Below are 26,799 nucleotides of genomic sequence, written 5' to 3'. Positions count from 1 at the left end.
ACAGTGTTTGTGACTTGTATGAATATACCAGTGCAAGTGAGCATCACACTGTCAAGCTTACATTGGAACAAAGAGTTTGGTTAAAGCTCTTACTCATATTTCATATCCAAAAGGAGCTTAGTATGCCAGTCCAAGTACATAACCATTCTTCAGTGTCACAACATGTATTCTGTCACTAGAAATATTGAAAGGAAGCAAAAAGGTTTCCTTCCCTCAACCAAAGCAAAATATAAAGCTAAATCAATTATCTCCAGATTCAGTCAATCTGAGAGACACAGGCAGATTGAATGAATAACCCTTCCTTCTTGCCCTACTCTCTCCAAATACATACAACACATAGACTGTAAACACAAGCACTCTGCTGAAGCAAACTCAGATACCAACTTTCATAGATTTCTGACCAAGTTCACAGTCTCATGAAATGGGGGTGAAAAAAAAAACACCACACTAAAGGTATAAGAGCAAATGTTGACCATGATGCTTGTGGATACCATATTCTTGTGATACTAGAATGCTTAAACTCCCATGATTTAATTAAGAACTATTATAACTTCTGAAAAATTTAAAATTATTCAGTTAACACCTCAGTTATTGTGTCAATATATAAAAATACTTTTTTCCTATAGGTTGCAAAGCATTTCACAGGAGATATAATGGCTAATGCAAAACACAACCACCTTTCAAACTTATAGGAATATGTAGTCTACCACTAATATCATGAAATGTTATTTTAAATCTTTGTGTTGACAATTTAAGCACCTTATTTTAGAGCAATAACACAAATTATTTTGGCAGCACAATTTGCAACTGACATCTGAAATGAAATTCCTGCAATTCTGAGTAAATTTTATGGGTAAATGTCAAGGATTTGAAACACTGTAACAACATAATAGTAATAATTCTACTGTAGCATGAAAAAGCAGGCTGTTGCATTCTTTTAGATGTAAGTTAGACATCTCTACTGGGACTCTCCCTTCACAGTGCTTTCTAATGAAAAACTACATTTTCTTTTTCTAATGATTCCCTCTGCTTTTATGCACTTCACCTGTACAATTATACAGTGCTTTTGTGATATATTTTTAATATATTTTTGTGTTCTTTCAGATTGACTTTAATACTGTCCTGCCCAATGGATCTCAAAAATTTTCCAATGGATGTGCAAACATGTATAATGCAGTTGGAAAGCTGTAAGTTTGTGCAATGTATCATCTTATAAATACTTTACAAGAGATTACAGCAATTCGGCATGGAGTAGAAATACTGCTTTCTAACGACATAAGGAGAACAACCTTTCAGAAATGAATTACCTATTTTAATCTGTGAAACATTGCTAATTTTCAAGGGAAAAGATTTTTTCCTTCTTTTGGAGACAAAAAAGTTTCATGTAAATCAAAATTTATTGCTAAACTGACCCATTTAGTACAGAGTTCACCTTTACGTGATGCTTAAGTGTATTGCGATTCACTGTGAAGTCTTCTGTGTTCACACACACAGAAACACAGTTATATGGGAGAACATAAGGAAAATATGAGAATAAATTAAGTGATTTATGTGCAGATCTTGAAATTAAAAATAATTTGGCATACTAAAACAATGGGAACAAGATAATTTGTGCTGAGTCCATGCTCTTCAGATTCCTGCATTAGCTCTTCAACTTACCTACATGTTAGAGCTATGTATCTGTAGTCTTTACTTAATTATCTCAGAAATGACTAGAGAAAAGGCTTACTGTAAGGAGGTAAACTGTAACTGTAAAAGGTTATACTACATATATATCTGTGTGTGTATGTATGTATGTATGTATATGTGTGTATATATATATATATATATATGTTCATGATCCTATATAGGGTATGCCACCTACACAGTCCTCAGCCTCTCTACTGGTGCAGGACCTTAAATCACTGAAATATCCCTTAGAAAAATCTTGGAAAGGGCTGTGAACCTTCTAGGGTACAAAGAGGAAGACCACACAAAGTATCATCCAGCGAGGAAGCAAAATTTGAGCACAGCATTACTAACAGCCATAGCAGCCAAATGAAGCTTTCATATGAGGACAATGGCTAAATCTGACAGCAGAAATTGCTGTGACAAAAAATGAGAGATGGTTATTCACTGCAAATGTCAAAGAACTTAGGGCAATATTACATATTCAGCATTTAAGCAAAATTCCACATTCACTCAAGTGAATAATTCTACTAATAGCTTATATCATCTTTATGATCAATACCACTGAATAAGAGATTAAGATGAGGCAGATGTATCAGAATACATACTGTTTGGGGATATATTCAGTATATATCACTATGCTTCAGACAGAAGGTATCATAGTATTTAAGTACTGAAGAAAGAGATACATATATATATTTATATAGATACACACACACACTATTTTAAAAACTGTTGCTTTAACAACTTCATGAAACTCATCTGTACTTGTCTCTTCCAGCCCATGTGAGGAGAGGTTGTACAATAACTGAGCATTCTTGAGAAAACGGGCATTTGTTTTACTCTACAGATACCTTGCAGGAGCCCTGAGTTTCCATAGACTGTACTATAAGGAACACTTGTTAGTTGAATACCACTTTGGATGTCTTGCTGTGTTTTCCAGCAGAACATTTTTCACTAATGTCTCGTTTTTAATTGTTTAGCAGCAAGTATAAATTCCCTGCTGTATACCAGGTAGTACAAAGAATAGCATAACACTCATAAAAGAACTGCTGAACAGAATACAGATGGCTGCTTCATTTTGAGATGTTCAAAATCTTTTAATTACAAAGAAAGATCAAACCTGTTTTTACAAGGAAGAGTTGCTTCATCTACCTCTACGTTACCTCTAACTTCAGACATTGAAAAATAGGGACTATGGCCAAATTACCTGGTCTGAAGCAGAAAATCTTGCAGTATGTCAGCTTTGGCTATACTTAGATATCTGCTAGAAGATCAACATGTTAGGTTTTCATGATCAACAACTCCCTGAAACTGAGAGAAACGTCTGTGGGACATTTCACAAAACGTAGGCATAGCAAAACAATTTCCAGTGTCAAGTTAGTTAGGATTCGGTACAACTGTGAATTTGCGATGTTCAGTAATTCCAGAATTTCTTTAAACTTCCTGACCTTGCAAACCTCCATATAACACTAAGCAAACTGGACAATTTGTAATGAGTTGCTCATTTTCTCACCTTGCCACCATTCACAAAGAAAGACTGACATTTACTTATAAAGGACAGATAGTAGATTTTTCCTCTGCTATGAAAAAAACCTAATTTTATTCAGTAATAGATATTTTCCATCAATATTGATACCATTGCTCCAGCACAGAATGCCCTAAGAGGGAAACTCATGTATAGCTTTTCTTCCCCACAAATGATAGTTGTATTTTTGTGTGGCTCATCTAATGGTTTTTCCAAGGTCAGTATTTGCAGCTACGTTTGCCCCTTCACTTATATCTTGAATCACATAAAAAGTATTTAAGAGAAAGTGTATTCTACTTCAAAAGTATTTATTTTACCAAAAGACTTATCAAAAACTAGAATGAGCTGCTTTTGTATCTTTGAAAAGAAGCAAAAGAAAACGCAGTTAGGACATAATCCCTTCCACATTTCTACAGTTCACGCTGGGGCAGCCTACAGGCATGTTAGATAATTTTAGTTTTATTCTGCTTGAATAAGACACAAAGAAATGTCAGCAAGATATTTATTTCCAAGGCTTATTTCACAGGAAAGATTTTTTCTTTCTTTCATGTACTAGATCTCCTTGTCTTTGTCTTAGATTGTATTTATCTCACAGCATTCCTTTATTCATATATTACAATTATATATACGTTGTATTATAACTTTGTCTGAAATTCAATATTCTTAGATCTTCAACCAGTAGTACCATTAAAACACTACACCAGTCACAAAAGAAGAAACATGCCATGAAAAGCACTATATGTAAGGGATAAAAATCATTTTATTTTGATGTTTTGGCTCCCTTAAAAAAAAAAAAAAAAAATCACCTTCCCATCATCTCCCATTTTGGGGGATTTCAGAGAAAATTGACTCTATATTGCAAAATGCTATTACCTGAGCAGTACAATTTCTTTCTTCCCAGCCTCAAAATTGGAGGGATAGAGATTGCTGAAATAGAAAGATCTGTAGGCAGGCGAATAGATAGTCAGCATCATGGGAAATTATGTGCATATTATTCCTCTCTCATAAAAACACAGATGACATGGGAAAGACCAGGGCTAGATTTCTTACCCACCAGTGATCCTAGGATATGCACTTGAACGAGTACACGGCTTCTATTCTGTAGCAGGGTGACTCAACCCACTCTGTGTACCTAAAGTATGACCTCATGCACAGCTACCAAGAAATAGATATCCACACTCTTCAGTTCCCAGCTAACACAGGATGAAAGGGCAGGAGCAACTTTGCAATTGCTGCTGAACCTACAAGAACTAATGTAAAAGTGACACCTGAAAACTTATAGTCTTTAGCACATGTTAGATTTGAGAGAGGTGGGAGAGGTCTGTGCCTGAAATGCTGCTCTTTTCTGAAAATCTAATAAGGATAAACCTATCACAGTGAGATTCCATCAGAGGACAGTCACCTTGAAATGTGGCTTAGAAATACATAGAATAATGCTTTCTTGGTAATCCAGGATAAATTTAGCCTACAATCACAATACAGTTGATTTTCAGAGCTAATATTCTAAGTGGGTAACTTATAATATAAGAATTTATACTTACCCCAAGCTGAAGACAGATCAGTTAGATCTGCGAAGTCCTCTCTGTTGCCTAGTTGCTTGAAATTTAGGGCGCAGTCCAAAACTCTTCCACGTTCTTTGCAGCAGTAATCTGTAGGCAGCCTGTCCTATTCTGCTGGGATACCTAATGGAAAAGCAGTGAAATTACTCTAGTCAACATGACTGCTGTTCTTTCCTCAGCTGGATGCCTACAAAACAGCTCAGTTTGCTGAATGAGTCCAATGTTACTCTTGCACTTCTATCTTTCAAAACACTTAGGAAAAAAAAAAAAAGAATGAAGTTTAGGTTAATCACTGGGTTTAAAAGAAACAAAATAAAACCTCTAGTCAAACCAAACTCTCTAGCACAGAAATGCTAGATATTTAGGGTTGGTTGTTTTTTTAATGTTATTCACATGATTGTTTATTGAAGAAGAGGTTTTAATGTGTATATATGTATTTTAAAAAAAGATGTACGAGAAGCAAATACTTTCAAGAATAGAACAGAATTAGCAGAAAATTTACAAGATATACTGATATATATGTAGATCAGAAGTTAGCTCAAAAATATTGTCTTCATGATTTAGAATGGTACTTTAAAAATGGTTAGAAGGAAAGAAATTCACAAGTAAGACAGTTCTCTGGTATTAAAATTTGTCAAGAGATTTCATTCAAAGTATGTGTGGACTACTGAAGACTTGTGGGAATTACTTCTCTTAAATACTAAGCTTTGTTTTTCTCTGGAGTAGTCCTTAAACAGCTTAGAGAAGAGAAGTCCATACTTTGAAGACACTTTATTTATAATTCTTCAAGACAAACCTGTTGGGTGTCTGCTGTTTTGCTTATGAAACAATAGGCTTTTACTACCCAAAGATAATATTGAATTAACAAAATTAAAATCTTCAAACTCTCAAACTGTATGCAGCTGTCATAAATTGCTTAACTCTATTATAATGCATTCTGCATAACTCTATAGATCCATTCATGAAGATTGAATCTTAAGGTTGGTTTGGATCCTCTTTCAGAATTGGATGAATGCAGAAGTTACATGTAGTACTAAAAATGATAATAGTGAAGAAGAAAGGAAGAAAACAGATTCAAATGATGCTTTCCTCCAAGGATTTCATTTGTCTTTATAAGTGTTGGTAATAATTTGTCAATACGTTTTTCAAAAAATAGTATTTTCTGGGAAAGATGACCAAGCCCATGAGAACAGTCTAGTTTCCTCTCTTGTAGGCACTGTGATTGCCCCTGCTACTTTGAAATATTTCAGTAAGATTACAATCTTCTTCCCATGAATCTTTCTTGAAGCACATAACTGCACACACTGAAAGCTTTCAATTTAACTAGAAAATTTTCATTGTGGGCTACAGATCAGATTTTATTGGTGTTGTCTGTCTTCTGCTGAAGAGTTCTGTGTAGATTATGTAGATAAATTAAATAGACTGTCACTACAGTTTATTTTATTTGATGCCTAGGTTATTCAAACAGCTACACCAAATGTAGCAAGCAGAAGTCCTGATAACCACTTTTCATCTCTTGTCTTGTATTTTCTTATATTTTCCCTTTCCTCCCACCATACAGAGTTTTGCTTTCATTTCTACACATTTACCACAAGGTCTCCAATAGATCTACAGATTTAAAGAAAAACTTCTGCAGACCAAATCTAACTTTACTAATTGTTTCAGAGCCTTTACACCAAAAACTAATTTTACTCAGTTTGCCAGTTCTTAATACTCATCTCAGACAGAGGTCTCAGTCTGCCAGTACACTCTTTAGTAGCTACTAAAACCACGTAAGGATTCATAAAATGAGTTACCTCTTTAAAAAGCTGTTTTTCTAAAAGGCCACAGTGCTACACATACACAAAGTTCTTGACTGCTCCTGAGAACTTCTCCATCTAGCAGCCCCTCCTTCTAGGATTATAGTCTTGTCATAAGTACAATCAAGGAACACACAGATACTATAATTAAGAAATATACAGGAAAGCTAGGCTAAACAGGTTATCACGCTACAGAAGAATAGACAGAAAACTTACCCTTATCCTGGGCTTGCTGAAAAAAATTCAAGAGGAGCAATCTCCAAAAGAGATTCTTCTCTACTAATAGTCAGCTTTTAAATGGGGTCTAGGAGAAGTGGAGCCAGGCTCCAACCCTTCTGATAGCACAGAATTATCTTCACCTGTGTTCCCAGGGCTGACTCGTTGCTCAGCTCAGGTGGTCAATCAGAGGTTCAGGCTGTGATTCAGCAGTTCGCATACATCATATAATTACCAATAATTTACCATCTGCTTTTTCATTACAGATGTGCAAGACTTCAGACTTTGGGTTAACATAGTCAGTATTAACACAATCTAACCAGTCCTGTTGAATTGCTATTCAACAAAGAAATGTGGTTTTTTTCTTCCTTTTCCTACACTGATACACTTTTAGCAACTTGAGACTTCCTAACCTATAAGTGATATCTTTAAGGTTAGTGTCTGATATATATATCAACAACTACCTTTGATTTTTTTCTGCCAAGCTATTTTCATAAACAACAAAAACTCTAAAGCCCCTCTTTCCATTTGCTGGGTGAGGAGGTTACAGTATTTGCTATGCTACTAACATGCCAGTGAAGTCATATATCAGTAGGAGACTAAAAATCATAATGATCCTCCTTAACCTCTTATGATAGTCCTTATTGCCCTTCTATGTCATCTAGCATCACAGAAGATTGCATTACTAAATTAAAACAAAGTAGTTTATTCTAATTTCAGGGGGAAGGGAGATAACATGCAGTTAATCTAGGAAGAAACTCGTGCCAGTTATATCAGACTGCTTCTAATTATAGAAGGCTACATCATAGCCTTTTTACATGGAAACTAATAAGGTACTTCTATAGGTTTGTTGATTTCTGGTTCATTCTATGATTAACTTGCCATTAGAGGCTTCCTTGTCTATTTTCTCCTCCTTTCCCTTGTATCCAAAGTGGCACACCTGAAAATAAAATCTTACCTACTCTCACAGCACCTGATTCTCTTTCACAAACTTTCATTCTGCCAAGTGAATGCACTCTACTTATTCAGAGCCTCAATCAACATTGTGGGTCAGTCACTATAGCAGTTTCCTACTTTTTGAACATGCTCTTTCTTCCATTTGTAAAAGAATCCTACAGACTAGAAAGAAGACTCACTGAGAGGAAGTGAAACAAGCTGTACATCAGTGATGTCAAGTGTAGAAACTAACAGAGCTGCTTCTAACAGTGCCCTACTTTTTCACTCTTAGAACATGTAAAAGACACAGACAAAAAGCATAACTAATGGACCCTTTCCTCTCCTAGCAAGAGTATCAGCCAGAATGTAAAACCACACAGAGAAGATATCTGTCTTGTTGAATTATACTATTGAATACAACTGCATTCAGATCAATTATTTTTAATTGCAGTTGTGCTTCAGAAACACTCAGCTCTAATTACAAGCTTGATCAGTGTAGATGGTGCTGTATAAACCTAGCACAAAGAGAGCTCATTACTCACTTCAGCCATCCATTTTTGCTCAACTAGGAGTAGCTGATCTTATACAGGCAGTGAACTACTTTATTCACCTTCATTTTTATTCCTGTACGAGTTATTTCAGCAGCAGATGGCTGAGTGTACATTTTATTCTGCAGCTGAGTAAAGTAAATGCAGACCTGCTTTGTTACAGTATCTAATCAAATTTCCATTTTGCAAATGTAGGCCTCAGTTTGCCACATACATATGCATGAATGATATATATAGCCCCACTGAACTCAAGTGGTGGCTTCAGGATTTTAAATTTATCCACATAATTTCAATATTGTAAACATTTATGACTGGCAATTCTAGGATCCTGTATCTAAAAAAAATAACATTTTGACCTTGAGACTCCAAAATTTTCCTAACCAAATCTCCCTATGTTTCTGTGACTTGCTGTGCACGCAACCCACTGCATTTGATGTTACTAAATACTTTAGTGCCTTATTCATATCAAGACCGTAAGTCTCTACATGGCATTGTTGCTGAGATTGAACCTCGTGGTAACTTCAAAATATGCCATGATGTCTTCATGGTGCTACGCCACTTCAATAGGAAACATAAATTACATATTCAAAAGAGCTCCCAAAACTAACATGCTCCATATCTGATCTTTAGGCTTCTTATTTATAAAATGCCATGCACTTAAATTGTTATTGTATTTAAAGCACGGTATAAAAACTACTAGTCTGCATTTTAAAAAACACTTTCATAGATGTTCTTCTATTCCTCATCATGCCCCATGCACACAGTTATACCCACCAGCACTAAGTGTTAACTACTGTGCTATGCAGCCGATCTTCTTCATGAAAGCAGTTAAGAAACAAAAATATTTTTCTGTTTTGAGATACCAAAGAAGCTCATTTAGCTCTATGAGCATTCCGGTTACTCTTGAAAAAAAATACTCTAATGCAGAATAACATGGGATTTAGCTCTTTTTTGCACGGAATATTCAGGGGGTTGCAGTTTGTTCTTGCACTTCTTTCTTAAAAATTCTCTGATTTTGTTTCATATCTACAAATAACAAGATATTTTCCACTGTAGTTTTTCTTGCTTTCTTTCATGCAGAGATGAAAGAATGATGTGGTAGGTAGAAAAGAGGATGTATTCATCAAATTGTTTGGAACTGCATCAAACAATAACATATTTTCATTTAGAAAATCAAGGATAGATAACACTGCTCAGTAAAGAAAATCCGGAGACAAATTAGTGTTATCAAGTAGTTCAATATTCAAAATTAATTTGACTGTAGATTTCACTAATTCACTGGGCACATTTGTTTGGTTTATTTGTATTTCACATTGAATAAAGGGACACAAATTTAATAGAGACTAAGTTGATATATCTAATAGAAGTAAGATATACATTATACACTTTATTTTATTTTATTTGGAATAACATAAAACTGTTTCTCCATTAAGCTCTTCTGTGTTTTAGGACACATTTACTGCACCAGTATGGTCTTAGAAAACTAGAATTACTGTATTGAATGTTAAAGCTCTATTTGGGTATTTAAAATGTAGACAGTAAAAATAAACTGTTATATCAGTACTTTGTATATAGTTACTGTTGTTCATATATTACACTATTGAAGAATTAGTGGACAGAGTAGATATTCAAAGTTAAAAATGCATTAGAGATGAATGAATTTGATTTAGTGAAATACATTTTGACGCAGCAGTTGTTTCTTGTCAGTTCAATGAGTTTTACTCAGGGGATATCACTTCTGGCCATAATCTACATGGTTCAAATGCTAATCTTTACACACAACTACTTTTTGTCTGAATACATGCAAAGTTTGGTAGGAGCTATATTTTTGAATTTTACTACTTTATGACATTTGATATGAAATTTTAAATCTGTGTTTATACTGTTGTGCATGCAAGTATAGATGAAAAAAAGTACATTTAATACAAGCATGTTCTTGCATAATAAGTCTTGCGTAATATCTGATCTTACTGAAGCACTTATTTAAAAGGATATGGGTTTGTTTTTATTATTTTCATCTAGTCCCAACAAAATACCAAAGAAGATAAACCAGTATCATCCTAAGTGCTTGCAAAAACCTTAATATTAAGGGTACTCTCCAAAAGAAACAGAACAAATCTGAAGGTCACTGATTCTTAATGTGCAGATACATTCAACAAAGGCAGATTAGAAAGGATGAAGTGTGTTTCAGGTTTGAGGCCAGTATATCAAAACAGTATGTCTGAATAGTATTTGTAGATGTATTCAAAGAGTAATGAAGTCACTGAACATAAGGGGGGAAAGACTGATGTCTGCATAACAGAGTTTATTTCCCTCACTAGAACTCAAAATTTCTGTATTTTCTGAGCACGATATTTAAACACTAAATTGTTACTGAAATGTTAAAAGATATTTCCAGTTATCTGCAGGTTATTCTTAACAGCTAATTGGCTTTGGAGTAAAGCAGAAAAGAAACATTGCAAAGAAGCTAAATGGATGAAAACTTTATAATTTAGATGTAAAAATTACTCCATTCTTTTCCTCATGCTTCAATCTATTATATATGAGTCAAATGTACCCTTGTGGGTCAAACTATTTCAACAATAGTTTTAGATTTCAGTCTTAAAATCTCACATTGTCTGAATTAATTATGTCCTGAGAAAGTCTAAATGAAACCTTAATGTGAATAGGAAGCAATTCTTTTTTTCTGTTGTTACAAACAGACAATTTATCCAGAAAAACTTTGGAATAGAATTCCAAAGATATATTTTCTGACATATATACAGAGGATATAGAACAGCTTTTCCCCATTGAAAGTTCACGCACATATTCAGCTGAGGGATAGAAATACAAGGAAAAACTATTTGCTCTTTACAAGGTCTTCCCCTTGATTAGCACTTCAGCTACAAATGTTAAGGTTTTATTTAATCATACATCATGAGGTAAGAGTAAATACCGGAGTCTGAATATGGAGTGCCAGTTCGTTCTTCACAGTCAGCTCGCATGAGATTATGATCAATTGCTTTTCCATGTTTTCCACCAGATTCAGAGAAAAGTATTTTTTTCAGTTCAACTAATACCTCACTGCTGGATAAATTTTCTTACTTCCTTTCAAGAATTTGTATCTAAATTGATATAAATTGACATAAGCACATAAATATAACTTTGACGTCTAACATTTCACTCCATATAGAATGAGAGGGAGATATGATAGTGCAAGAGAGGATAAATACATAAAAATGAGCCAAACATAGCCGATTTTGATGCTACATAACTATTAAGATTTCAAAAAAGAAAGCTTTCTTTTTTTCCTACCTCAGTGTGGCTTAGAATGGTAAATAATGTTTTTTTGTTAACTAGCCCAAAGAGATCTGGTGAATTTTCTACTTTAATGGCATTTATTGAATTCATCACTATTTGGTATGTCCCCGCTTTTCAAAGTTTACCACTGACTTAAAGTTTATATATTTTTTTAGTTGGATACACAATGAATGATCTCATTTTTGAATGGCAAGAAAAAGGAGCAGTTCAAGTAGCAGAAGGACTCACTCTGCCACAGTTTCTGTTGAAAGAAGAAAAGGATTTGTGTTACTGCACCAAGCATTACAATACAGGTAGGAAAGCATATTAGTGATTAAAACCAAAAAGCCATCATTTTACATTTATTGTTATTTTGGAGAGATTTATTTATTTGTTTAATATTCTCAGTGAACTCACAAGACGATTGAAACATACAGATGCATTTTTCAGGACAAGATTGTCTTAAATAATTGACACAATGAAAAGCACCTCGCAGCTGAGAAAACTTCTATTTCAGTAAGCTTAAGAAAATACTTATTTGAAAAAATAAAGAAGCAATTTAGTCAGGAGTTTCTTTTTTTTAGTGAATGGTATGACTACATATACACTTCAGGATATGAAGCACTGCCAAGACCAAGAAGTCCATATGCTGTGCACTAAGCCCTGCCTGGCTACATCAGGAAAAGCCTGTTACTTCCTCCAAGCCAGCTATCCCTGCCCTGTTTCTTAATGGCAATGGAAAAATGCAGACCAGCTGAAAGTATCCTTATTGTACAATAGATGAGTGTCCAAACTAGATATGGCCTTCCTGAGTTGAGGTCTTTGTAGAACCATGATGTTATATTTAGCTTATGTCTCTAGGGTACTGGGAAAAACAAAGTTTTATCAATACTAATTCAGTCATTTTGTTTCTAATTGTAAACAAAACTGCCTTGAAAATTGAATGATCACAAGCATAATAATCCTCCAAAAATATGTATAGCAAATGCTAAGAGTGCACAGCTTCCATCTTCTCAAGTTAAAAACGAACAAAGCACACAATTAAGATTCTTTCATTTATCCATTCTCTCTTAAAGTCTGCTCTCCAGTGTGATTATCGATATGTTAAACATAACTTGAAATTTAAGTTTCAAACTACTTTATTTGGATTCTGCTGAATTGACAGAGGAGGGAAAATTCAATGGGCAGCATTCATAAAGAATGTCCTGTTGCAGTGAAAATAAAATAAAAGTGCTTTTCAACACTGAATGTATCACAGCTGCGTTGATACCCTAGGGGTAGAGAACTGAAGGTTCTCTAATGGTTTCTATTTAGAATGGATAGAAATACCAACATTCAAAGTGTTCTCTGAAACAAAGTAACGTGCACCTTTACTGTACAAATAGTAATGTCTGTCTGATGCTTGATGAGCTTCCAAAAGTGGAGATACATGTCCTACAGGAAGGTAATTCTTTCACTCAAACATATGTTTGTTAATGATGCTTAAATTAATACTATTCCTTTATTCTTTTTAGTATAATCCTTAAGACAGACAAGAAAACTTATGTGATTCATCTCTGTCTTCTAGAGATAAAGGCAACCACTGCTTCATTTTTAGAGCTGTCTTGATTTTGTGCTTTTTACATGTGCCAATATCTGTGCTTCCATAAACCATATAATGATATTATCAAAGAAGAATCTACGGTGGAAAGTATTCTCCACATTTCTCCAAAATTCATTAGAACATTTCATGAAAAAAATCTCTAACTCAGGAATTATAACATTACTGTCAGACTTAATCTGATATTGAATGGAAACTTATTTTAAAATGCCAGATTTTCCAGTGATTTCTCTCTAAATTTCTCATCCAAAGTAGAATCATATTTTAAATAGTTTGCCTGAGAACTCTCATTAAAATTGTCACAGTTTAAACCTTTGACTTTGACAGAAACTATTTTTTCAGCATTTTTGAGCTTACACCTTTTTCTTCATAACCTATGAGCCATGACCATGAGCCTCTAACCTTGTGGCTTGAGCCATGGATAAAATATATAATATAATTAATGTGTATACGTAGCAAAACATCTTTTATTTTTTTTACAGTTGTTTACTAACACATAAGTGAAAGATAGCAACAACAACAAAAAGTCAGAAGGTTGAACACATATCCTGTAGACAGATACCCTTTTAGAATACTCCAGAAGAAACTCCCATATGATTCATTTCAAGTGACCAAATATCAGTTTCTTGATTAAGTTTAGGTGCATCACAGGATGAAAAGCTTTTGAGAGACATTCTGTAGAACAGAAAGAAATTTTTAAAAATCTTCCTGTGAAACAAATTAACTTGAAGCTTCAGGACAGTATGTGAGAGCTAATCAGTGCATGCACTCATTAGAGTTTCATGTCCAATTGAGAATGGATTGCTGTAACTGTAGCTTAAAAATAACATATATAAAGTTCTTCAAATATAGGGATGGAAGTGTTTCAGCAACAGCACAGCATAATGGCTCATGAGGTCTTGTGTTTAAATTGATGCAATGATATTTATGATCATTTTTATCTGTTTTTACATCCTCCGGCATGTCTACAGTGACAAATTTAGAAAATGAAGTGAAATCCTAGTAACCAGAAAAGTCATATGTGACTTCTCACATTACAAGGATAGTCCTGCTTTACCCTGACTGTGTCACATGCATGCTGGGCTTTCATGGAACACCCAGTTTTCAACTGCAACTACTGGTAGCTGCACAGACCAACATACATAGGCAGATTCATACATAATGAACATTGACTAGCAAGCACAAATGAAATTTGAATAATTCCATTACCACGGGTACTATACTACTGCATAATCCTGATTAAAAATACTCAGAGCTGTGTTGTCAATAGAATGGTTTGGGGTTTTTTTCACTCTAAGTGTTGTTTGTAGCAATCCTGGAAACTGCGCAGACATGGCTATTGCTCACCAGCAGAACTGATAGATTCTGTAAGGGACCATTTCCAATGTCTCTGTATCTGTAATTTGGTAAATCTGCAATCTTAGTGACCTGCCCAATTCTTTAACTTCATCTTCCCCATTCAACCTATTCAACTTCTTAATGTATGTAGTCCATACACAATTTTTCCCATGGTCTTCTTTCTTTCCTCTTAAAGCCAAATAAATCGCTTAACAACCTGCAAACTGTGATTCTTCTAGGTCCCAGCTACTACTGACAATGTCTTACATTGGGCCGTTTTGCTACTAACATGACAGTGCCTAAAGAAGGAGAAACAAGCTTTGATGCTTTCCTCTGTCAACAAGAACTCAAACCCTCATGTTCTTTGAGAATCACCTAAGACACTGTTTCTGAGATTGTAGTAGTGATTTATAACCCATGGATCTGCAACCTTTTGGGGTTGAAACTGGAACATAAGAAGTTTCATACTAATACAAGTATTAGTATTACTAATACTTTACTGGCAGAATGACAGCATGCTGAACAGGTTGCTTTAGTGAGAACCTGAATTGAGAGGGGATCTGATCAATGTCTGTAAATATTTAAGGTGCAGGAGGCAAAGGGACGAGGGACAAGAAAAGAACAGGATCTCACAGCTAGATGATGGCTTCAGCTATAAAAAACAGCACAGCCTATGCTGGCTGCCTCCTTGCTGAAGCTCACATCTGCTAGTGCAAATGCTGTATTTCCATTCTGCTTCATCAGCCAAGTTTATGCAGGTGGTTCTGATCTCAGCCAGGAAGGGCAAAAAATAACAATACCCTTTCCAAGCTTAGACCAAGAACTGCTGCAAATGGTCTCTGCTGAGATGGTCTCTGCTGACTTCTGTCTGCTGCATTTGTCCTCTGATGTCTCTCATGGATGAGAAAGCCCACTAATCTGTGCAGAAACAGAAGGGTTTCTATTTGGGTAGCCACCCGTCTTCCTGGGAAGTTGCCTCCTATTAAGTTAATTCTTCAGCACTACATGGGAACAGAGGAGAGGAGGAACACAGAAGTCTTGGCTGGGAAGCACACTACAGCTGAGGGGGAAATCCCAAAGTCAGTGTAATTCCATCAGCTCCTAACATGGACTGGCAGGTGCAGAAAATCACTGGGCCTCAGAGGAAGGCAGGAATATTAAGTCACGCTTTCAGTGGAGTTAGATTTACTACTTGTGCATTTAACATTTTATAGCTACTGCTTTTGTAAATATGGTGGATTGTTGATTTTCTTTTTTCTTTCTTTGGCAGAATAAAGGTTTCATACAATGGAATTTAGTATAGCACTGTAGAAATAACTAAGGGCATGTTAGAAAAAGTACTGTGAAAACAACAAAGTTCAGAATATAATTCCAAGCACTAATTATGCTTGGAATTAAAACATTTCAGTTTGACTTTATCAAGTATTCATTTCTGAATGCCTAATGTTAGAGCATAACATATAGTATACCGAGTAAAGAATAAGCTTATTCTCTGAATCATTCATAAATCTGATGCATAAATGTCATTAGTATGATAAATATTAAAGCACTGTTAATGGAACCATTTCTTATAAAACAGATAAAGCTGGATTAGGAAAGTGCTATCAAAAACTACTCGAAAGCATAGCAAAAAAGAAAATCCTCCTATCAATTAAGAAATAAATAACTAAATGTCTTTCCATGTTAAACTTGGAATTATGAAATGCTCTTATTGAAATAGATAAGAAATCTGTCAAATGTATATTTCTTGCTATGATAAACTCTGTCATATATACAGTATTTATTGTAAGAGCATTGCCTTCAACAGTATTTATGTCTGATTAATGTAAACATTGAGTAGAATTAGAAAATATAATGAGATTAGGTCAAGATCACTGAAAAAAAAATACAATTTACAGAGTAAAATATCTTGATCAGAGAAAACTGCTTATGCATGTTTTGGCACTGCTATGAGCAGACAGTAGATTTTTTTGTTCTAGCTCAGTTACATCAGTAGAAGTTGCTTGATGCTCGGTATTCAGAAAAATGAGGCCACTCAGTTTCCTGGATTAGCCCATTTGCAAGTCTTCTATTTCTGATTTAAGTCAAAACAATTTGAATGGAGGTGAAGGGAAGTACTTTACGGGATCTCTTGTTGATGACCTAGCACCTTCACTGTTGTCACTACATTTTCTTCCAATTCATTGGAATAAAGAAAAAATTGTTTAAGCATAAAATTGGACCAAAACATAATGGGATTCTTTGCATATATAAGGAAATAAGTGTTCCAGAGCTTATTGAATTTTAAATTTGCAGTTATTCAGACTACTTTCTTTCCAGCAGTTAATCCTTTTGAAATGGCATAATGCACATATTAAAAGTCACAGAAGGGAAATTAAAACACTCACCATTCATTAGAGAAGAAATGTATTTGATGCAGTATACACTCTTTAGGTAACAATATATTTCTATTGAATATTTATTCTTTGTTATAAAAAGGAAAGTTTACGTGTATAGAAGTCCGATTTCACCTCGAAAGACAGATGGGTTACTATCTCATCCAGATGTACATACCAAGTCTCTTGATCGTGATTCTCTCTTGGGTGTCATTTTGGATCAATATGGATGCAGCTCCAGCCAGAGTGGCTTTAGGCATAACAACTGTACTGACCATGACAACACAAAGCTCAGGCTCACGAGCATCACTTCCAAAGGTAGGTGGAATTTCTTCCGTGTGTACTGCATTAATACAAAATAAAAACATTATGTGGCAAATAAAGTCCTTAAGTCAATCTTACACATTTTAATTAATATCACTTATTATTTTGAAGGAAATAAATAGCTTTGAAATATTAATCCCACAGCATGCTAAACAACATATCCCAACAAGCGATGAAAACAATGTTTTTCTGTACCAAATGTCTGCTGCTTTATATCAATTGATATCAAAAGCTTGTCCTTTTCTGGATCCCAATATCTAATAACGTGTTATCAAATATGACTGAATTTCTTAAGGGAATTGCTTTAAAAACTGTTTTTCCTTTCAGTTGTTATTCCTTGACCGTCTTCATTGCAGTTAGTGGGAAAAAATGTACACAATAAAAACAAATTCCACTTCTGTATGAGTTTTAACATGGATTTTTTAAGTTTGCTGATTACATTTTTTCTAGGTAAAGTAAAAAACCCTAACAGAGGTGAATGTGCTTTGTACACTGTGTATATGGATCACAATATGCCTGAGTGTAGCATTAACAGATGAGAAACTGAAACACATTAAAAACCCTGAAAAGCAAGAATGTAAGGGGTTACCAAAGGGAGATGCAGATGTATTTGTCACATTCTTGAGGCCTGATGCTAGCTCTGCTGTCTTAAATGATAAAACTCTTGTAAATCTCTACGCAGAGAGTATTCCATATTCCCAGTTCAGATTATGTCCTGCAGCTGAGCTTGGCAATGAAGGACTGCAGTGAGTTCATCAGTTCTGTAACTCATTTTCAGTACTTATACTGAATTTAAATCTATATCTTTAATTTACTCTGCCTGTATTAGCAGAAAAAATGAACATAAAATGAACATATCAGAATTTTGCATCTCACTTCACCTAATTTCTAGTCTGGGAACTTTAAATAAGTATAACAGAGCAATGCTTAGCATCATTCACAGACCTCATTGGGAGAAATGGAGGACGAACATGTGATCCTTGTGGATTATTTTGTTTATGATAAAATATACAGTACATTAAGAGAAATTGTTAGGGTGAAAAATAGTAAACATCTGTGAAAGACGACACTTAAAAAATAATCATTAAAATATAAGTATTCCACTGTTTTCTCTCTTATTATCGAACTTCCATGTGAAAATTTGTTTCACAAATGAGTGCTAGGTTTGGAGATATTAACGAGCTTCTTCCTGACATGAAATGCTAAACTTTACATCTGTGCTTTGAAAATATTCAGTCTTCTGCTCTATTTTCTTCTTAGGTGTCATATGTCAAAGCAATTGACATCTGGATGGCTGTGTGTCTGCTCTTTGTATTTTCTGCACTTTTGGAATATGCAGCTGTAAATTTTGTGTCAAGGCAGCATAAAGAACTCCTACGATTCCGACGGAAGAGGAAGAAGAACAAGGTAAAGCTAATAGTACTCACAGCTTGGAAGGGAGTCTAATGGACTGATTATGCTGGAAGATGAGCTCAGTTTGGTAAACACACTGCTGCTTAAAGTGGCAATATAAATAAAATGGCAGCACAGAACAAAATCCACTCTAGGCTGAGGGTCACTACAAGGACTACGTGCTGCATAAATCCAACTTGAATTCTCAAAAGGAGGATTAAGAGGGCTTTAAATGAGGCATGGGCCATGTGGGAGCCATCTGCACAGACACGAATTTCTCTCTGTTAGAAGAGTCAGATTATACTTCAGTGAATCAACATGACTGTTACTTGCAGCACTTTGTACAGCATTAAGATTCAAAAAATATTGTTCCTTATTTCACTCTAGATTTAACAGCTGTATTTCATGTATTTTAAACATGAACATTAATTTTTGAATTGATTTTATTTGTGGGATATACATTTTTTAAGGGGCTGAGAAGAGTGTTTTCACATATGTCAATTTAGTGTAAATTGTTCATACAGTTAGCAAAGAGCTTTAATAGAGTAGTGGGTACTTATATTTATTTGATGGCAGAAGCTATCTAAATTGCTGTTAAGGGAAGTCACTGGTAATGTGTAAAGTCAAACAGCTAATGTTACAAGTTTAAATTTGTGATAATCAAAGTGTTTTACAACAGCATGCAAAAGTGCCTACTGATTTTTCAAAGAGAAAATACCTCTATCGACTTCTTATTCAGTGAGAACCCACCACTGGTGTCACGCAGAGCTTTTCACTGGTGTTCAGTGAATACCTGTAGTGTGGATGAAAGTCTGTAGCAACATGACAAGTTCAGGCATTTTTAATTTCTGCAGACTAACCTCAATTTACTCCTTACACTGCAAGAGGTTCCTTTCCAAGTTTTTTGGAGGCCCCCCAAGAGGGGGCAGGTGGGCCATGACAAATGTGACCCATGTCAAATATAAACAACTCTGTTGAGTGATATTTAATGTGACTGTACTTTTAGTCTGTTTTTAATGGAATTAAGTGTTTTGCTGGACTAGTTTGTACAATCTTTTCCCTCAGGGCATGTTTCCCACACTTTTGCTTATTGTCATTCTCCTTCCCTGGAAATTCTGTAAGCCGCATAGTTCCTAAAAATCATATTTTCAACATTAGGAGTAGCCAGTAAGAGCTGCCAACAGCCAAAGGACCAAATCCTGCAAGTTATATACACATGATTATCTAAAACAGTTTGCTATTTGCATTTTTAACAACCGCATAAGATTCATCCATATCAAGATTGTGATCTTTCATAAACTTCAGGACTTTTTCCAGAACTACTGCAGAACCATTTTCTTTCATGAAGTTGATTATTCTGTGCTAAATGTAGTACCTTGTGCATTCTCCTACTGATTATCCCCCTACATATTTTTTGGACTCTTTGTTCAAATTGTTGGATTAAATCTTTGTTCCAAACATATCCTCAAATAGATTTGCTTTGTTCTCCAAGTTTGATATCTTTCATAAATCTAATCAAAATAATTGGTTATTCTTTGTCAATACTGATTAAAAACATAGGACGTATAAATACTGCTAAAAACTAAATGATCAAGCTCAGAGAAAAATAATTGAATTTAAAAAAAAAATTATAAAATTGTACAAAGTACAAGGTACAGAGCTGTATCAAGAGGTTTTGGCATCTAAAGTTTATCTGTCTTTGCCATTGTGATATTTTATTTTTCTTACCGAAAGTCACTGCTTCCTTGTTACCTATCTTCATACAATATTTGCTGCCTCTCTTCCTGGGCAGCAGTAGCTGCAACATCAAAGATGATTCTTAGGTATAACTGCACCCTCTGGCTACCACTTTTATTGTTGTAGCTATGGACCTCACTTAATGTTTCCAAATAACTGAAAGGCATATTGCTTTTTAGAAGCCCAATACAATTCCTACAGAAGTGACAAAAATTCGTAGGTAGTTTAAAGAAATCTGGGATTTTGTTATAAATACACTCACAAAAAAAAAAAAAAAAAAAAAAAAAAAAAAAAACAGACAAAAAACCAATGGTTATTGGAGCATAATATGCAATCTATCCATTGCTTTTTTTCTCAGTACGCATCACAATAAGAGATTATTTTCTTGTTTCTTTATAATTACTGAAATGGCAAAATCTTATGAATATGTAAATTTTTGCTTCCAATTTGAAACTTCATTTGTTAGCATCTGATCTATTGTGCTTTATTTCTGTCTGGGAAGTAAATCTAGTCAATGAATGTAAGTTTAACAAATATTATATTGCTGATGTGATGGAAACACCTTCAGAATGAATGAATATGAATTATTTATTTAAATATACTCTCCTTTAGGTCTTGAGAAACAAAAGAAATATGTCAGAATTAGAAGAACGATATAGGACAACCAAAACATACCTATGATCAGCACTTTTTCTTAGTTGTGTTTTTCTGTATGGGGAAAAATAGCATGAACTGTGTTCCTATGCTGAATACCACTGATTTTAGATTAGCTTTTAAAATAAGATATTTAGTTTTCAAGAACAATCAATCTTTGAATTCTATTTTCCAAAATCTAAAGATCACAAGTATCTTTAGTGAGGAAAATAGACATGCAAACTAGGTTGTCTTTAATGGTAATCACACCTCTTTTCTTTTGTTTTCTTTTTGGTCAACCCATCCATTTTGATGAAAGTGTTTTGAGGGAGTTCTTGATGGAAATGAAATCAATGAATCATTACAGCATAGCAATGGCTTGAGATGTGCAGAACCTATAGACGGGACTTTGCCTCAAATCTACAGTACAAATTTAAGGGTAAACTATGAAGAAGATGTCCCATTTGTCAAAATGTGATATCCAATCATTAACAGAGGCCCTGTCCTTTTGTCTGAAATAATGTCTTTCCATGTGGATTCCATTCATTGCTACCTGTATGTGATGACGTGAAATGTTAAGAAAGGTATCTATCTCATCAATTTTGTAATCTATTTTGATCTGTTTAAATCAGGATTAAAACATGATATTAAAATTTTGTTTTCTGCAATTTCAAAGAAACAGTGACATCAGTTCAAGAGGAAATCAACTGGTACCAGATTAATGTTTAAAATCAAGCTGTTTGCAGTTCAGAACAGTATAGTAGTAAACAATAGTGTTCAAATAACCAAAGCCACAGCTTCAAATAAATCCTCAAACTCTTACCAAAACTTACAGTCAAAAGGCCACACAGATATTTTTAGGATTTATACATAATATTCCTCAAGAGATGTGTATTATTAAATACACGAAGAGAAAGAGCATAATCACACATGGCCACAGAAATGGAAAGCTTTCTAATACTTTATAGCTGAGCATAATAATTAGGATTTCCTTGGGCCTTGAAAAAATTCTACTTTTTAAATTAAAAATGTTATCTAAAATTATCGTTCTTTGATTACAGCAATTTTAATAGAGTTAATAACATATTTACATGTAGCCATACACAGAATAACTTTCAAACTAATAGTACCAAAGGAGTATTTGTGAAAAGCACATTCATACCAAAGCTTTAATGAAGTTCGTTTGCATTAAAAATTTAGAAGTTTTATCTAAAATAAGAAAGGAAACCTTTTTTTTTTTTTTTTTAACAGTGATGCCCTAAAATGAATACACGCACACACACACACGAGCTTCATTAATACATTTTGAAAGAAAAAATCACCCCGTATGCAATGGACTCCTCCAAGAAGATCCCCTGTCCAGATATTCCACTAAAATGTACAGGGTATCCATTAGACGACTTTAACAGCTGTGACAGCTGTGAACAACACATGGATTATCAGAAATATTTCTAGTCAAAAAGAAGGACTGTAGCCAAGTCAATTTATAAAAGCACATGGAGTACTGCTGTCATTTTATATTAATGCCCTCAAAAAAGCACTCAAATGTTATTATCAACAATAATAGCAACTGCATCTTTCCTGCTTTACAGGAGCACCCTTAGATATGAATGTGTTGCCAAATTAATGCTTTTTATACACTATGACCCTGCTACAAAACTTCCAGAACTACAAATATTGCATCTGGTACCCCAGAAAATAATTATGGTGATACCCAGTGCTCTGCAAAGTGCCCTTTCCTGTGTATGCATTATATCCCTAGCACTTGAGTCTGACTTGGCAGGCTCCAACCACTCTACCTGCCACTGTGGAGACACTATCCATCCAGCGTCACTGGACTAGACCTCTAGAAGGATATTCACATCAACTGCTCAACAGAAAAGAGCACTACTGATCATCCTGCTTGTAGATTAAGAATGTCTGCAAGTAAAAAATAAGCAGGAGCTTGGCCTTTAAAACTATTTTGGGAAGATTGCTCAACTCAGGTAGACATAGAACAGAGACAATAGAGTCATAGCAGAGCACCTCATCCAGAAAACACAACCAACTGAAAGCTGCTACACAGCAGTATTACTTTATAATCATTTTGATGCAATCATAAACGTTATCTTCTGGAGAACCATGAGAACCCCGATTTACAGATTTTCGTATGTGCAAAGTTGCTGAAATAGCAAGTACAGTATAAATTCTCACATCTACCATATTTGTAACTCCTGTTAACTGGAATACATAAGTACAACACTTCTGGAATACAACTACTCTCAAAATATTATTTCCTATTGTCAGTGGTTTAGGGACTGGTTTTGCCTGATTCTGCGACTAGCGAGGCAGGGGAACCCCTAGATCCAAACCCAGGAAAGGGAAAAGGGGAAAAATGGGAAATGGGTCTAAAATCAAAACAGTGGTTAACGATCTGAGCAGAAACAAACTTATCTACTAAATAAGATATCAGAATGCAAGATAACGCACTATAATACAATATAATACAATAAAATTAGAATTGGAGCTAATAAATGAAATGAGAGCGAGCGTCTGAAAGCCGAAGGCCTTACTCTAACACTGTGATGAGACGGCACCTGCAACAGAGACAAGCCAGGCAATTGAAAGGGGAATCTCAGCTGCCCAGGAATCCTAAAGTGATGACGGACTGGCCTGAAGGTAAAAAGTTTGGAAGCAGTAGTATCATGCTAAAGAGACCCCAACATACAATGAACTACCAGAAAATGAAATTTGCCCTGTTCACAGATGGATCATGTCATACTGTGGGCAAGCATTGCAGATAGAAGTCTGCTGTGTGGAGCCCTACACAACAAAACCATGACACCTTTTCTGACAGGAGAGGAACACTGATGTAGTTTGTTTTATCACGTCATCAAAATTCATCCTAACATTTTGTATTTCTGTTATTCATCTCCATATGAAAGTAAATCAACGATTTTTTTCTTCATCCTTTGCTTTCATGTTAATTTTCCTTTATTTTTGTTGTTAGTGTTTTTATATAAGAAATATGATAGAGATTCAAAGCATAGCAGTTTCAGTGAATTGTAGTAGTCTATCAGTTTATTCAGTTTACATATATGAAAAAGTATTGTAATTAGATTACAACTACGACAGTTGGGTGATTCAGCCATGCTGAATGTTCATGCTGTTGCCCAGCTAGTTCACTTCTATTTACTAATTTGTAATACTAATTTATATACATTCATTTGCCAATAACTGATTCAACTAATATTGCTAACAAAGTTAATTGATAGTTTCTTAAATGAAGAAATCTTTTCCTTAACAAGTACTGTATAATCAAAACTTTAATATGTTCAGAATCATTGATTCAAAAACACTTTCAAATGCATTGACATTTTCAAAATTGAGAATTTTGAAGTTGAGATTTAAACAATGATAAGTGGGAAGTTAGCTCAAAAAATAAAACAAAGAGGTTTACATGAAACATAAAGGCTTCAGAACTATTGAACCAGAACACTAATTACTTTATTTACTGTGGTAAATGTAAAGTTTATATAATTTTCTTTTAAGCAGAGTTTCAAAATATCAAAATTTCTTTCTCATCAGAAAAAACTGACTGCTTCTGCCCCTTATTTGAATAGTTACAGAAGTGGATTTCCAAAAAAGAAATAAAATGTTAAAAAAAATTTTTAAAGAATTCTTTTAAGAAATAATGTGTTATATTTTGTCATGATTTACAGAATTCTAGAATGTTAAAACAAGTAGGATAATTAGACATAAAAAATAGGAAATGATTTTTTTTAATTGCGAATGCCATCAAAATCATAGAACTATCTCTGAGTAGCATACACACTAGAAATCTATGTTGAAATGTATTTCAAAACAAAATTTGGTGCTGGCTTCGCAGTCCAGGTATTATTTGCCACTCCGTATTTGTGCCTGCTTTATAGAGAATATTTATAACAAGGTAAAGAGATGTACAAAATGTGTTTCCAGACAGAAGCTACATACCAGATATTTATGCTGTGAAAATATATATGTCTTCAAGATCATTTACATTTGGGTTTGTATCTTGTGATTTTAAACCTCTTTCACTCACAGCTCCTGAATTCAGAATGTTTTTGACAGTTTTCACCTTAATTGTCAAATCAAAATTCTGGCCTTCAGCTTTCATTTATTTTATTTTAAAATTTTTATATATTTTTAAGATACTAACTTTATTTTAAATATTTTATATTATTTCTATGTCAAACTAAGATACTTTACATGCTATTCACTTTATCTGACATACAGGGAACAGCAGAAATAACAAAACACAAATATAAAATAGGCAGAATTCTCACTAATGAACACTTACTGCTTGTGCGATAGGTATCACAAGAAGCCATCCCACCCTTTTAAGCAACATAGAGTTAAGGGCTGCTGTCTGAAAGAACCCTGAAGTCTTCCCAGTTGAAGATTGCAGGCATTTACCATAAATGTAGAAAATCAAAACAAATCAGATGTGTGCCTGATTATCACTAGTTTCCTAAGCCAGTAAATTCATTTACTAATCTTTCTTTTTTCTCTAAATAGATTACGAAATGAAACAAGTAGAAAAACTCATTAGAGCTGCTACAATATTTTGACATGAACTTTGGGCTGAAATTTCAACCACTTAAACAGTGGATTCAAAAATGTCACTGAGCTAAAGATGTAGTAAATGATATTTAGTAACTGGTAAAATTTCTGTAAAATCTTGGGGGTTTTTTGTTTTTTTTTTTTCATGCAACAGGATGACGATGCACAGGAAAGTCAGTTCAGTTTTACAGCGTATGGAGTGGGGCCATGTCTGCAAGCAAAAGATGGAGTGGCACAGAAGGGGCCAAATAATCCTGCTCAAGCTGCACCTAAAAGCCCTGATGAGATGAGAAAAGTATTCATTGACCGAGCCAAGAAGATAGACACAATTTCCAGAGCTTGTTTCCCTTTAGCCTTTCTAATTTTCAACATTTTTTACTGGGTAATTTACAAAATCATAAGGCACGAAGACATTCACCAATAACAAGATTGAGGCTTGCAGCCCTAGAGATCTGTCTGCCATGATCAACAGGAGGCTTTCTGAGAGAAACGAGTGAGGAGTGACTGGGAAAGCAAAAAGCACTAAGGAGGGTAAACAGATCCTGCCTAGTTTGAAATGCCCATTTACAGTGCAATGGAAGAATGACACAAGAGAAGACACCTGCAACTGCAAACTTTCTAGATCAAATGTTAACAACTCATCGTAAATCACTCTCTACTCAAGCTTTACTGCCAAGTGTTTATACATACTGTTACATAGTAGTATAATTGTACAGTATTATTTGATGTTCCTTAATGTTTTTTTAAGCTCTCATGTATTTTAATGATCCCAAATCCAGAATAGTCTATGTAAATCCCATATTACTAGAAAATATACTAGTATTTGCTACCTTTATTTCAGTTTTACAAGATAACGATAAATTACTTGAGTTTAGATTTTTAAAGACTCTTTCTTGTCCTAAGGACAAGACCTGTGGTTTTGCAGTGAGCACAGTTGACCCATTTAATTAATGTAATTTATTCAGTATGCTTTTTATCAATCTCCTGGGTGGTATGAGTTGAAATAATCTTAGCTAGCCCAAAATATTTACAGCTAAATAGTCTATGTATCACCTGGGAGATACATCAACATTTATAAAGTATTGATTCCTGCAAAATACTTTTTTTTTTCTTTTAATTACCTATGCTTTGGCAACTTAATATATTTGTAAATCCTTTTAAAAAGTTCAGAATTTTTTCTTAATTGACAAACTCATGCAGTATTTGAGATAGACAAACTACATCAAAATTTTGCAATACTTCATTTTAATTCAGTGCATAGAGATATTGGACCAAAACTAAAGGCA

General features: G+C 34.4%; 1 protein-coding gene across 1 annotated transcript in view; it reads left to right on the top strand.

Annotated features, from left to right (window-relative positions):
- Positions 1-25,937, top strand: part of GLRA3 (glycine receptor alpha 3) — a gene marked incomplete at both ends in the record, with an annotated part of 68,177 nt that extends 42,240 nt beyond the window's left edge. Inside the window, 5 exons of the mRNA XM_079534803.1 lie at positions 1,105-1,187; positions 11,710-11,847; positions 16,950-17,164; positions 18,431-18,577; positions 25,668-25,937. Of these exons, the coding sequence (XP_079390929.1) occupies positions 1,105-1,187; positions 11,710-11,847; positions 16,950-17,164; positions 18,431-18,577; positions 25,668-25,937 (853 nt within the window). The remainder of the gene's footprint in view (positions 1-1,104; positions 1,188-11,709; positions 11,848-16,949; positions 17,165-18,430; positions 18,578-25,667) is intronic.
- Between the last annotated feature and the right edge of the window lie 862 nt (positions 25,938-26,799).

This window comes from Tetrao urogallus (assembly GCF_951394365.1).
Source record: "Tetrao urogallus genome assembly, chromosome: 4".
In the NCBI taxonomy this organism is placed as follows: Eukaryota; Metazoa; Chordata; class Aves; order Galliformes; family Phasianidae; genus Tetrao; species Tetrao urogallus.
The sequence above is the reverse complement of the archived record's forward strand: the minus strand, read 5'-3'. Positions and strand labels throughout refer to the sequence as shown.